The 14,829-nt window shown below is 47.5% G+C and overlaps 1 protein-coding gene across 2 annotated transcripts in view; it reads left to right on the top strand.

The window, feature by feature from the left end:
- The window catches only part of slc51a (solute carrier family 51 member A), a 53,509-nt gene extending 42,801 nt beyond the window's left edge, over window positions 1-10,708 (top strand). For both annotated transcript variants that reach the window (XM_070892901.1, XM_070892900.1), the window contains exons 7-9: window positions 152-298; window positions 8,529-8,634; window positions 9,369-10,708. In XM_070892901.1, the coding sequence (XP_070749002.1) occupies window positions 152-298; window positions 8,529-8,634; window positions 9,369-9,547 (432 nt within the window). In that variant the 3' untranslated portion in view covers window positions 9,548-10,708. The remainder of the gene's footprint in view (window positions 1-151; window positions 299-8,528; window positions 8,635-9,368) is intronic.
- The last annotated feature ends 4,121 nt before the right edge of the window (window positions 10,709-14,829 follow it).

Below are 14,829 nucleotides of genomic sequence, written 5' to 3'. Positions count from 1 at the left end.
CCCAGCTATTACCGTATAAGGAGGGCTGGACTAAATTACCTATTTTACATTTAATTAAATGCAAAAAAACCTAATAATTTATGGTATAGAGCCAAAAGCAGATGGAACTATTTGTACTAAACATAACAATATATGATTTATTATTTTACAGCTTTCGCCTAGTGGACCTGCAATATGGATTAATACTTCCCTTGGTGTCTCTACAATAGTTGCACTGTGGCCAATTGGGATTGTTTTTAACAAAGTCAAATGTGAACTTAAAAATCAGAAGATAATTCCCAAATTCACCCTTTATCAGGTAGGAATGGACTCTGCACCTTGCAGCTAGTTAAAAACATTCTTTATTTCTAATTTCTTTAAAAAAAAAGCACATTAGCTAATAGCCTGGTTTTAATGTCACTGAATATAAAATATGGCATCAATGAAGAAAATAAAGATAACGTTATAGTGTCATGTATTTAACCATCTTGCAATGACATAGTCATGTAACTGTAACTCATGTACACTGTCCTTATACCCTAGAAATGCACACCCTGACCACATGGGGTGAACTTGCGGGAGACACTCCTCACCTGGGTTTCCAGGTATAAAAGGGGAGGTCCCACCCAGGGTCAGCACACCTTAGTCCTGGCAATAAAGGTGAAGGTCACAGAGTGACCGTCTCTGATATATCTATGCCACGTGTGAGTTTGTAGTAAGGTGCAGGGACACTACATTTGGCGACGAGAAACTGGAATCACCGAACCACTAGGATGGCCACCGGTGGCACAGAGGAACGTTACTGTGTTGTTAAGGACTGGGACGACTTCATGGAAAGACTCAGCAGAGCTTTGTCACAAAGGACTGGCTGGAAGAGACAGCGGCTGACAAGCGGAGGGCGCATCTACTGACCAGCTGCGGGCAACAGATGTATGCGCTGATGAAAGACCTGCTTGCACCCCAAAAGCCGGCGGACAAGTCCTTTGAAGAGCTCAGCCAGCTGATCAGTGAGCATCTCAAGCTGGCGAGTAGCGTACACATGGCCCGGCACCGGTTCTACTCTCACCAGCGTTGGGAGGGACAAAATGTCTCGGACTTCGTGGCGGGACTGCGGCACTTGGCCAGTTTCTGTAAGTTCTCCAATGCCAGCAGGGGGGAGATGTTAAGGGACTTTTTCATCGAGGGCATTAATCATGCCAGCATTTTCAGGAAGCTCATAAAGACTAAGGACTTGACTTTAGAAGGGGCGGCGTTGATAGTTCAGACCTTTATCGCAGGGGAAGAGGAGATCAAGCGAATTTACGCACGCAGCCCTGGTCCAAACGTGGCAAACATGGTGAACGCGGCTCGGGACCCCGCAGGCAGGCAAGGGCATTTTGAAACCGCCCAGGCAGCAACAGGCTCTACAGTGGGCCGCAACAAGGACAATGGAAAGAGGATCGGCAATTCAAGCCATCTCAAGGAACAATATGTCCCGCGATGGGACCATTAACACCCACCATCAGAGTGCTTAGAAACAGCCAAATGGGCAATCAGAGAGGAATGCCTGGTAAGAGTCCTTTTGTTAACAGCAATCTCAATCTCGGCTCATGCTGGAGGTGCGGGGGGAGACACACTGCAAAAAGCTGCAGGTTCCAGCAATATACCTGTAGGATTTGTAATGTCAGTGGACACTTGGCCAGGATGTGCAAAAAGGCAGTAGCAAGGCTAATCTGCGAGACAGAGGAACCAGACGAGGGGTCTGCAATGCAGGATGAGACCTGGGGTAAAGCCATAGATGCTGAAGTTCAGCGGGTTCATCTGGCTGACGTCCACAGCTCAAACACTAAAACGCCACCCATGATGATGAAAGTCTTACTGAATGGCATCCCGGTGCACATGGAGCTGGATACAGGAGCTAGGCAGTCGCCCAACAATTTGAGAGACTATGACCACACAGAGCTAGCAGGCCAAAACTGGAACGCATTGAGACGCAGCTACGGACGTACACCAAAGAGATCATCCCAGTGCTGGGCAGTGCAAACTTGGTGGTAACACAGAATGGATTACAGAACCGGCTGCCACTCTGGATCGTTCCGGGAAATGGCCCCACGCTTTTGGGGAGGAGTTGGTTAGCTGAGATGAATTGGAAATGGGGGGATGTGCACGCCATTTCATCCGTGGAGCGAAGTTCATGCTCGCAGGTCCTGCAAAAATTCGGGTCACTGTTTCAACCTGGTGTCAAGGGCACGGAAATAGTGATACGCATCACTCCGGACGCCAGACCAGTGCACCACAAAGCCAGAGCGGTGCCGTACGTGATGCGTGAGAAAATTGAATGTGAACTGGACAGGCTGCTCAGAGAGGGCATAATTTCGGCCATTGAATTCAGCGACTGGGCAAGTCCCATCGTTCCTGTCCTCAAAGCAGATGGCTCGGTTAGGATTTGTGGCGACTACAAAGCCACCATCAACCGAGTATCGCTGCAAGACCAATACCCGCTTCCGAGAGCGGAGGACCTTTTTGCCACGCTGGCAGGTGGCAAGCTGTTCACAAAGTTGGACCTCACTTCGGCCTATGACTCAGGAACTGGCTGAAGAATCCAAGTTTCTGACCACCATCACGATGCACAAGGGATTATTTGTCTACAACAGGTGTCCGTTTGGCATTCGTTCGGCAGCAGCCATCTTTCAGAGAAACATGGAAAGCTTGCTCAAATCCATTCCTGGAACAATCGTATTCCAAGATGACATTCTCATAATGGGTCGAGACACCGAAGAACACCTCCACAGCCTGGAGGAGGTGCTATACCAATTGGATCGGGTAGGCTTGCAGCTGAAAAAGGCAAAGTGTGTGTTTTTGGCCCAAGCGGTCGAGTTTTTGGGCGGGTGGGTTGCCGCAGACGGGATCCGGCCCACTGAATCAAAAATGGAGGCGATCCGCCGGGCGCCCAGGTCCGGCAACACGTCGGAGTTGCGATCATTCCTGGGACTTGTGAACTATTTTGGGAACTTTCTGCCGAACTTAAGCACATTGTTGGAACAGCTACACATGCTCCTGCGTAAAGGTTGTGAATGGTTTTGAGGGGACGGTCAAGAACGGGCTTTCAATAAGGCGAGAAACCTGCTGTGTTCCAACAAACTGTTGACTTTGTATGACCCCTTAAAAAAACTGGTCTTAACAGGCGATGCGTCATCCTACGGGGTTGGGTGTGTGTTGCAGCAGGGTATCAATGATGGCCGACTCCAAACGGTGGCTTACGCCTCCAGGTCGCTCTCCCAGGCAGAGCGTGGATATGGCATGGTCGAGAAGGAAGCACTCGCGTGTGTTTACGGTGTGAAAAAGTTGCACCAGTACTTTTTTGGTAGATAGTTCGAGCTAGAGACGGACCACAAGCCGTTAACATCCCTGTTGTCCGACAGCAAGGCTGTCAATGCCAATGCGTCAGCTCGCATACAGTGCTGGGACCTCACGCTGGCTGTGTATGACTACACCATACGGCATCGACCAGGCACCGAAAATTGCGCTGGCGCCGAGGGGGCGTCGGAGCAGAGCGCCGAGATGGTCATGGCCGTTGAGGCTTTTGACACTGGGGCTTCCCCATCACAGCCGGCCAGATCAAACTCTGGACCAACAGGGATCCCCTCCTATCCATGATAAAGAAATGTGTCCTGACTAGGGATTGGGCGCCCTCACACAGGGCATGCCCCGAGGAAGTCAGACCATTTCAGAGATGGATGGATAAGCTCTCCATCCAAGCCGACTGCCTGCTATGGGGCAGCCGGGTAGTCATGCCCCAGAAAGGAAGGGAAGCGTTCATCAGGGAACTCCACAGCGAGCACCCTGGCATCGTGTTAATGAAGGACATTGCCCAGTCACATGTATGGTGGCCGGGGATTGACTCAGACCTGGAACACTGGGTTCGCAGGTGCACGACATGTGCCCAGCTGGGCAATGCCCCCAGGGAGGCCCCACTCAGCCCGTGGCCCTGGCCCACCAGACCATGGTCACGTATTCACGTAGACTATGCGGGCCCGTTCATGGGGAAAATGTTCCTGATCGTTGTCGATGCATACTCGAAGTGGATCGAGTGCATCATATCCATTACCGTGGAGAGTCTACGTACGGTTTTCGCGACCCACGGCTTGTCGGACATCCTGGTCAGCGACAATGGCCCGTGTTTCACCAGCCATGAATTCCAGGAGTTTATGTCGGGCAATGGTATCAAGCATGTCTGGACAGCGGCGTTCAAGCTGGCTTCCAATGGCCAGGCGGAACGGGCGTTCCAAGTCATAAAACAGGGCATGCTACGCATCCAAGGACCCTCCCTTCAGTACCACCTATCGCGCCTCCTGCTGGCCTACATGTCCCGCCCGCACTCGCTCACGGGAGTCCCGCCAGCGGAACTCCTCATGAAACGCACGCTCAAGACGCGGTTGTCCCTCATTCACCTAGACATTGTTGAGGGCAAGCGCCAGTCCCAAACCGAGCTCCATGATCGAAACTCAAGGGGAAGGTGTATAGAAATAGATGACCCGGTATTTGTCCTTAACCATGCTTTGGGACCCAAGTGGCTTGAGGGCACCATAATTGGCAGAGAAGGAAATAGTCACGGAGGTCCGACTAAACAATGGGCAGATATGCCGCAAACACTTGGACCAAGTAAAGAAAAGGTTCAGCATAGACACGGAGGAACCTGAAGAAGAGCAGGAGATGGCACCCACACCACTGCCAGCGAACGAGCAACAAAGACAGTCCTCAGCATGCACAGTCCCTGCGGCCAGCCAGTACAGGCCGGAATCACCTCAAGTGACAGAGACGCATGCCAAGGCTCAGCCACCAGAGCCACAACTGCGGCGCTCCACGAGAGAGCATCGACTACCTGACAGACTTAACCTCTGAAACAAAAAGACTTAAGGGGGGAGGTGATGTCATGTATTTAAACATCTTGCAATGACATAGTCATGTAACTGTAACTCATGTACCTGTACCTGTACCCTAGAAATGCACACCCTGACCACAGGGGGTGAACTTGCGGGAGACACTCCTCACTTGGGTTTCCAGATATAAAAGGGGAGGTCCCACCCAGGGTCAGCACTCCTTGGTCCTGGCAATAAAGGTGAAGGTCACAGAGTGACCGTGTCTGATATATCTATGCCTCATGTGAGTTTGTAGTAAGGTGCAGGGACACTACATATAGAATAGTAACTTTTTAAAAACTTGTATAAAACAATAAGATTGCTACACTTATTGTTTCCTTTTTACTCTTGTTCATTGTAAAAATACATTATCCACATACGGTCATATGTACGAACTGAAATGAATAACCTTGTGTGTGACATGAATGGGATAGCATACCAGAGGACTACCAATTACCGTTCCACCCCGCTATTTTTCACTGGAGGCTATCCAGGCTGCCTACCATGTTCTACCGTGCACTTCTAAAGATGGAAAATAGCACACTGTCAGTTATCAGTCATGGTAACAGTGTCCTACAAATCCCCTGGGAGAACAGACGCACCAACATTAGCATCCTCGACCAGGCCAACATCCCCAGCTTTAAAGCACTGACCGCACTTGATCAGCTCCGCTGGGCAGGCCACATAATTTGTATGCCAGACACGAGACTCCCAAAGCAAGCACTCTACTCGGAACTCCTTCATGGCAAACGAGCCAAAGGTGGGCAGCAGAAACATTACAAGGACACTCTCAAAGCCTCCCTGATAAAGTGCAACTACCCACTGACACCTGGGAGTCCCTGGCCAAAGACCGCCCTCAGTGGAGGAATTGCATCCAGGAGGGCGCTGAGCACCTTGAGTCTCATCACTGAGAGCATACAGAAATCAAGCGCAGGCAGCGGAAAAAATCAACCCCACCCACCCCTTCCCTCAATGACTATCTGTCCCACCTGTGACAGAGACTGTGGTTCTCGTAGTGGACTGTACAGCCACCTAAGAACTCATGTTAAGAGTGGAAGCAAGTCTTCCTCGATTCCAAGGGACTGCCTATGATGATGATGGTTAAAGCAAATGGTTGAATTTATTTATATAACCACCAGTACGATTCTTGACTTATATATTTATTTAAACTAATTAAAAATAATGGAGTCCAAAGTCTGAAACTTCCTTTAAGTGAGACTACGTTGAAACTTTAAGTCGTAAAAGTCCGCAAAGCATCTTTTGCTACCTTGACGTGGAAATGGCCAATCCTAACGAGGGAACTGGAGATACAAGGAGAAACAACATCTCATACTCTCCTGGGTTTTCAAACGCAGACTCAACACATAAGGCCAAAGATGCTCTTTCTTTGTAAACAGATGCACACGAGTTCAGATGTCACGTGATCAAACTTCCAGGAATATCTTCAACCAGAGTTGGCAAGCCTACCTTCTCCCTGGCTAGGACCACAGAAAAAAAGAACAAAGGGCCACAAAAAGGGTCACATAGATAGGCAGGTTTTAAAACAAGTGAATGTGTGATGTAAGCCAGGGGCCCAGAGCTGAATGCTGAAATGCAGGGTGTCATTATTCAACTATCATTGTAATCCATGTATAAGCTGACCTAAGTTGTACACCTTGAGAACATTGACCACAAGGGGGTGAACTTGTGGGAGACACTCCTGACCTGGACTTTAAGGATTAAAGGGGGAAGCTCCACCCACCTTCATCACTTGAAGTCTTGGTAATAAAGGTAACTTGTCACAGAGTGACCTTCTCTCAAGTATGGGCCTCGTGTGCATTTATACTGTACAGTAAGGACATATCATTGGCGACGAGAAACTGAAATTTAAACCACGCGAGCATGGTCACTAACAGCACAGAAGAGAGGTACTGTGTTGGTGATGATTGGGACGACTTTTTTGAAAGACTACAGCAAAGTTTTGTCACTAAGGAATGGTTAGGACAGGATTCGGCCGACAAACACAGGGCTCATCTCCTGATGGTTTGTGTATCCAGAACGTACTCCTTGATGAAGGACCTTCTAGTGCCAGAGAAGCCAGCGGACAAGACGTTCGAAGAGCTCAGTAAGTTGATCGGGGAACACCTTAAACCGGCGAGCAGCATGCACATGGCGAGACAATGGTTTTACACACTCCGGCGGCGAGAAGGGCAAAGCGTTCCTGACTTCGTGGCAGATCTCCGGTGACTGGCGAGCCTATGTAAGTTCACAGATACATGCAGAGCGGAGATGCTGCAAGACTTTTTTATTGAGGGCATCGGGCACGCTGGGGTTTTCAGGAAACTGATTGAGACCAAAGACTTGACCTTGGAAGCGGCGGCTCTGATAACCCAGACATTTATCTCAGGGGAGGAAGAGACCAGAATGATGTATGACAAAAATCTTGGCTCAAATGCGGCAAACGACCAGGGAGTCAACATTGTTAACCGGCACACAGTTCTCTCGGCAGACAAGGGCAATCGGACATGCCCCAGCATGTAGTCGAACCCAAAGGGAGAATTCAACAGAGACAATGGCTAGCTGAACGGCGATTCATGCCATCGCAATGGACAATGCGGCCAGTAATGGGGCCATCAGCACCTGTTAATGGTGCACTTAAGGACAGTTACAAAGACAGTCAGAGATGATCGACTTGTAATGGACCTTTTTGTTTCCAACAACGGGGCCTCCAGCTCATGCTGGAGGTGTGGAGGCAAACACCCAGCCAGAGCTTGCACCAGAGAGACTTAACCTGTAATCCCAAAAAGACTTTGGGGGGAGGTGACGTCATATATTCAACTATCATTGTAACCCATGTATAAGCTGACCTAAGTTGTACACCTTGAGAACATTGACCACAGCGGGGTGAACTTGTGGGAGACACTCCTAACCTGGACTTTCAGGTATAAAAGGGGAAGCTCCACCCACCTTCATCACTTGAGGTCTTGGTAATAAAGGTAACTGGTCACAGAGTGACCTTCTCTCAAGTATAGGCCTCGTGTGCATTTATACTGTCTAGTAAGGACATATCACAGGGGGTCAAGGTTTTGCAGTTCAAAGTAAACTAGAAAGAAAGATAATGTGAAAACAAGTAAATGGACAGGTTTATTATTTTTCCCCAATTTTTTCAAGGAGAGAAATGAGATGGAGTTAAGTGGCATTTTCTTTGACAGTCATTCTGTATGTTCACTTGCCATCTGTGAATTACAGCAGCAAACAATTCATATTTGATCTCGTCTCACCAAATGTTTCAGTCTATCTTTTGAAAGATTGGAGAAGCATGCACGAGGGCAGATGTTAAGGACACAATATCCAATTTGGATCCTATTGTTACACCTCGGGTTAAGCTATTGTATAAGTAAATGTACAGGCACACTCCTCATGTAAATTACTCAGACTTTTTACTGGATTGACCAACACTGATGTGCCCAAGAAACTAAGGAAGACTTGAAACTTCTAACAATCACCTCTGCATTTGTCTGAATCAATTTTATTAATCAGTTATAAATAATTGACTGGTCGGCCTGCGAAGTCAACTTCAAGAAATTACTTTTTGTTAAAGCCTACCATACAGGTCCAATTTTTATGGTTTATGTAATACTTGGTGATTTAATTTTCTGTTGTTTTCTACAGATTTCATTCATTCTTACTCAACTACAAGCTGCCATTATCAACATAACAGCATTGTCAGGGGGCATAGCATGTGCTCCTCCACTTTCACCCACAGCCAGAGGAGGATGTATGTTGTTTAAATGCCATTTTATTTTAACTCTATCATACACTCTAAATTTCTAAAAATTATATCATTTGGATTTAAATTTGAACACTGCCAGAAGACCAGAAAAGATAGGTTTATGACTCTCCACATTGGGTTTACCATTAGCACTGTTGCACAGAAATATATCATCTTCCACACAATCAAGGAAGAGCATTGATGGTTGGCTGAAAATTCTGCAGGGCAGACTTTCCTTGCTACCTGGTTGAGGAGAGAGCATGTGGATTTCTTATTATTTGTCACAATTATTTAAGTGATACTAGCCGGATGAGCTGTAATGATCTTTTCTGGTCCTGTGCATTCCTACATTCCTAAGTGGTTCAATGTGGTTAGAATAAAAGCACATACCTTACAAATAGATAGTGTAATTTGGCTTTGCTTATGATGCGGCCCTGCTTGAAAATGGATATGTGCAGCTTTTTTGCATATTCACCCTGCAAATGAAGGCTCCATTGCTGATGTTGGCCCCTCTAGCCTTATCCTAAGGTCGGAGATAGCGCTATAACATTGTAGCAAATTCACGAATCTGTGCTTGCCACTAGCAATCTTCCACGCTGACAGCGGAGCCGCACAAAATTATCCTAAGAATTATTTATACTTTTTCACAAATGGCCTAGGTATTCTCTATTGTAATTAATAGAGATATTCTTTCTACATGCCAAATCACTTAACTAATAAACTACACTTCTTTTTTCCAGATATGAACCAGCAGCTTCTCATAATGGAGATGTTTGTTATCACTATGCTATCACGAATTTACTACAGGAGGAAATACAATTTACAAGAAATGGATGAAATACAACCCTCAGTAAAAATACAAGATGCTCAAAATCACTTGAATGGTACCATAGCAGAAGATGAAATCTGGAGAGTGTAAGACAATATTAAAAAATTATTTAATGCCAAGAATTCATGTTATGGCATTGACGGTTGCTCAGTTCTTTTTTTGGCCTTCCACAAACACCAGCCTGTCATCCCAATAGCACAAAAATGTTTGTTTAGATTCTCACCAGTTTTAACAGTTCACTTAATATTTTGGCAAATTTTCCTGTTTCTGTGCCGATTGGATCCCTGGGCACAGTGAATGCAGGAAAGTCAGGTGGAGCCGAACACATGCCTCAAAGAGATCCACCTGATTTTCTGTCAATTTAAATCAAAAGATGGAAAATAGGGTAGACTGTTGGAGAGATCTTCTCCTCCACGCCTGCTGTCCTTGTATTCACTGCATCCAGGCAATCTGATAGTCCCAGGCCCAGGGTAAATCTGCTGCTAGCAAACAACTGCTAGCTTATTCTGACGATATCACATGCATTTCTAAAGTTTCTTCGCCAATTTTACAAGATTCTAGAGAAGCTCAATAAAAATCAAACAATCTTTGGCTTTGCTTATGGCTTGAAAATGGACATGTGAAGCTTTTTTTAACCTATTCATCAAGCAAATGAAGGTATCATTCAAGTAATCGTGCAAAAGATAAATTTCATCTCAAATGCACGATCTAATGAAATTTCTTGAACTATTCATCCAATTATGGATGTTTTCAAGCTACACTATAAATGTTTTCCATTGGATGTTTCTGGAGAAAACATAGAGGTCAAGCGCAGATTTTCCTTTTCCTCTGCAGAATCATGATGGGACTTCAGCCCATTGTTTTGTCCCAGTTTCCTGGGTTAGGGATTATTATGTATTCATGCCAGACACCCAGTGGGATTCCAGGCAGCAAGTGGGAGCTCCCACTTGTGATTCCCAGTTAGAACCAGGCAGTGCTGAATGGGATTATCTCAGAGGAAGCCAGGGGAAAGCATAGAGAGGCCACAGGCCCCAAACATATCATCATCTGAAGACCATTGCTTAGGGGACAAATTGTAGGAACAGAAGACCTCTACTAGGCTCACTGTCTTCATTAGCCATTTTGATATCATTGAGCAGGGAGAATAGGGGTGGAGGGAAGAGAAATGGATCAACAGTCTGACCCATGCCCCCATCATCAGTGTTGTGTTACGTTCAGAATAAATCCACAGGACTGTATTGCAAGCTCAAACTGTTGTGACCTTTGTCTCTCTATTCAGACTCCAGACTGGAGAAGCAGCATGGTGAATCACCTTTAATACCTGCTTGCGCCAGGGTGCACAGGTGACCTTTAGGTCTCCCACAGGTGTGCCCCCTAGCGGCAAGTCTTACATTTTGGTAAGGTTTACATACATACATAACAACACTCCCCCACCGCCCCCCCCATCCCAAAAGTCTTATGTACAAGTTGTTTGCAAGTTGAGGCAATCTGACGCCCTGCATTCCCGGGTCAATCGCCTGGGTTGAAATCCTGACGTGGTAGATTCATCCTCGTGGTTGACGACAAGGTCGATTGTGTTAGTGGGTCGCTGGGGGCCAGGTCCATTCACAGTGGTTCCTGGTTATCTGTGCTTCGCAGTTTGGTCTTGTCCAAATGCTTTACTCGTCAGCCCGGTACATGGTTTCACAATCAAATGCTCTGTTTTCATAACATACACTCCATTCTCCCTCTTGACTAATGCGGTGCTAGCGGCCCAACTGGGGCCCTGAACATGGTCTACATCACTTATTCTGATGTCACGTGGAGGGGCCATACAATTGTGGTGCATTCTCTGCTGGTGGCATATTGAAGGCTCTGTTCTGAGTGATTCTGTCTGGTGACTGCGTGGCACCCAAGATAGCCGGTCTGTAGGGAATCTACCATGACATGCATGGTGCTAGGTTTAGTGATTTGGGCTGCCTGCTCCAGGCTGTTGTTGCTGACCCTGAGGTCTAGCAAGCCCAGGATGGCCGCAATGGCCTTGAGACTTTTGGTAGTGGTGGGAGGCCTCATGGTCCCCGTGGACCTTGGGCCATAGTATGGGGGCCCCGGACCACCGACTATGGGTAGCCGCCCTGCATTACTTTGCAATGTTGGGATGGGTCTTCCGTCACTGCGACAGATAGGTTGCCACATCCCATCTAACAGTTCACCTTTGGCAGGTGGTAACATGGGATCCTGGCTGATCCAGGTCCTAAGCTGGGGGTCTATTACAGTTGACCCCTCACTTTCTAGCACTTCCACTCCCAAACTTGTGGGATGAGCAGCTTGTCTGACTCGAGCACATATTGGGATATTCTTTGGTATATCTCTTTAGTCCCGTGAATACAGACTGCTGCCTTGGATAACTTCTTGGATACATGTTCACTAGTTTGGGGCTCGCCCGCTACTTTTGCTTGCTGCACAATACTCCCACCCCCATGCGGTAACACATCATTTGCTATGAATACTTTGTTAGAAACATATATAACCGGTTGGGGTTCACCCGCTGCTTTGGCTTGCTGTACAACACACCCGACCCCATATAATGGTACATCTTTGGCTGCAAAAGACCGCTCACATGGGTTACATAGTGCGAAGAACTTATTGGAACGCAGTGGGTTCCTGGCCTTCTCAGCGGCCGCCCCTTTACCTTTGCCCCAAACCCAGTCGTCTTCCTTGCTGGATGACACATTCCTCCATTCCGTTGCGGCGACCTCCCGTGATCTGGACGCTCTCTCATTCCGTGGTCTGGATGCGCTCTCATCCCATGGTCTGGACGCCCTCTCGTCCCGTGGTCTGGACGCCCCCTCTGTGTCCGTGATGCCGACTGCCGCGATCTTCCTCCCCAGGGCTTTGGCCTATAGCGTTGGGGAGACGCATTCGGATCGTTTCAGTCAGAGTCCCACTCTGCATGGTCAACCTGGAGCCTCTTCCATCGTCGAGAAGAGTTGGTCAGCTTCGGGTGGTGGGTACAGCATCTGTATCGCTGCTCGGTTGATCTTCACCTCCTCGTGGTCGTGATGAGCGACCTGTGCCTCGGGGATCTGCAAATGGATCTGCACTTCGATGCCTGCTTCAGCTGAAGGTGGAGGTTTGCTCAGCCTTTGAGCAAGGGAGATGTCATTCGCTGAAGAAGGTACGCTGAGGTCTTCCCATTCCGTCGAATCTTTCCCATCCACCTCCGACCAAGCAGCGTTGGCCCATCACCTGAAACAATCCACAGTGGTAAATCGTGCACTGCTCCATCATGGGATACTCTTATGTCCGCACTACCAATAACTGGTATCAGTTCCTTGGTGTAGGTGCGCAGCTTTGCCTGAATCGGGATCAGCTTGGGTCACTGTGCTTCATCGTCCCACAGCCTCTCGAATGCCTTCTGGCACATAACTGATTCACTCGTCCCCGTGTCTAGTTCCATGGAGACTGGAGTGCCATTAAGTTCAACTTTTAACATTATCGGAGGGCTTTTGGTGGTGAAGGTGTGTATCCCATATACTTCATCTTCATCTTCAGGTTGAGTTGCCTCTGCTGCTCGTTCATCGTGATCTTCGCTGGATCGGTCGTCCTCTCCTGACTCTGCCATGTGGTGAGTCAGAGATCATTTGCACATCAATGGTGCCCCATTGTTCCATAGCCCTTGCACACACAGGGCTTGAATCGACATTGATGAGCTCTATGGCTGCCCCCCGCAGCACCAACATGGTGCTGATGGATACACATTCTTGCCCTACAGTGGACTCTGAGTCACTCTAGGCCTAGGTCTGCAGTCATGTGGGGCCTGCCCTGTACAATTTTGCCTGCTGAAAACATTATTTTATGCACAGTAATTGCCAGTGAGCTTCGATTCTGTGAAGATATCTGTTTCGTGTTATCACTCGTGGATATAAAGGCTTGGGCTATCGTGATGGCCTTGCTCAGATCTAGGGATTTGGCAGACAGCAGTTTGTGAAGAATGACTTCGTGGCCGATTCCAAGCATGAAAAAGTCCCGCAACATTTCCCCCAAGGATCCTGCAAATTCGCACTGTCCCGCAAGGCATCTTAGATCGGCGACAAAACTCGCCATGTTCTGGCCCTCGGAGCAATGGTGCGTGTAAAAGCGATACCTGGCCATCAGGATGCTCTCCTTTGGTTTGAGGTGTTCCTTAACCAGTGTACACAGCTCTGTGTAAGACTTGTCCGTTGGTTTGACCGGTGCCAGCAAATTTTTGAGGAGGCCATATATCGAAGACCCATATACAGTGAGGAGAATCGCCCTGTGCTTGATCGCCATCTCAGCTTTGTCCAATTCGTTGGTCACAAAGTACTGGTTGAGGCGCTCAACGAAGGCTTCCCAATCATCACCCTCAACAAATCTCTCAAGAATACCAACGGCAGCCATTACCGCGTGAAAGTTTGTGATCCTTTACTCGTCACCAATTTGTCACATTCAGAATAAATCTCAAGCTCAAACAGTTGTGACCTTGGTCTGTTTATTCAGACTCCAGAGTGGAGAAGCAGCATGGTGAATCACCTTTTATACCTGCTTGCCCCAGAGTGCACAGGTGACCTTTAGTTCTCCAACAGGTGTTCCCCCCTAATGGCAAGTCTTACATTTTGGTGAGGTTTGCATACATACATAACACTCTGAACAAGTGGCCTGGGCATGAGTAGCAGGGGTTGGGTAATCAATATTTAGGTTGGGGTAGTGGTAAGCCTTGTCTCCTAATGGTGCCCCTTTGCTACTGCTATCATGCCTGGTTTTGGCAGCATAGAAACACCTGTCTACACTAATATGCCAGTGACTGCTATAATAGATTGGGTATGTTCCTCACTGGGATGAAAATGAGCTTGTTATTTCCTCCAAAGGTCCACTCAGAGAGCATTGGCAAACTTAAGGCTGATACCTGAGGGAGAAGGGAATAGAGAGATATGTTGATAGATTTAGATGAGGAAAAACAGGAGGAGGCTCGAGTGAAGCATAAACACCTGCATGGACTGATTGGGTTGAATGGCCTGCTTCTGTGCCAGATATCCTATGTGAACCTATGTAAACCCTGATTGGGCGCTCCAAGTAAGGTGCAATACTCACGGGGACCACTGGATAGGAAACTATGCAGCTTGCATTTTCTGTTTGTTAATTTAAATGGATGGAAGCGCCAGGGTGCAGCTCTGTGTTTTCCTGACCAGCATTTCCTGTAAATGCCATTTCTTAACTCGACCACTTACTTGGTGAGTCAACCCTACTCAAAGGTCAATGCAGGGCGAAACAATCCCAGATAAGGGCTGACTTCATATCCAAAGCTAAGGAAGCTACATACATCTCATATGCTCTGATAGAGGTACAGATGAAAGATGGATTGTGAAATTATT

The sequence above is a fragment of the Pristiophorus japonicus genome, chromosome 11 (genome assembly GCF_044704955.1).
Source record: "Pristiophorus japonicus isolate sPriJap1 chromosome 11, sPriJap1.hap1, whole genome shotgun sequence".
In the NCBI taxonomy this organism is placed as follows: Eukaryota; Metazoa; Chordata; class Chondrichthyes; family Pristiophoridae; genus Pristiophorus; species Pristiophorus japonicus.
Note: the sequence above shows the minus strand (reverse complement) of the source record. Positions and strands in the feature narration are given on the sequence as shown.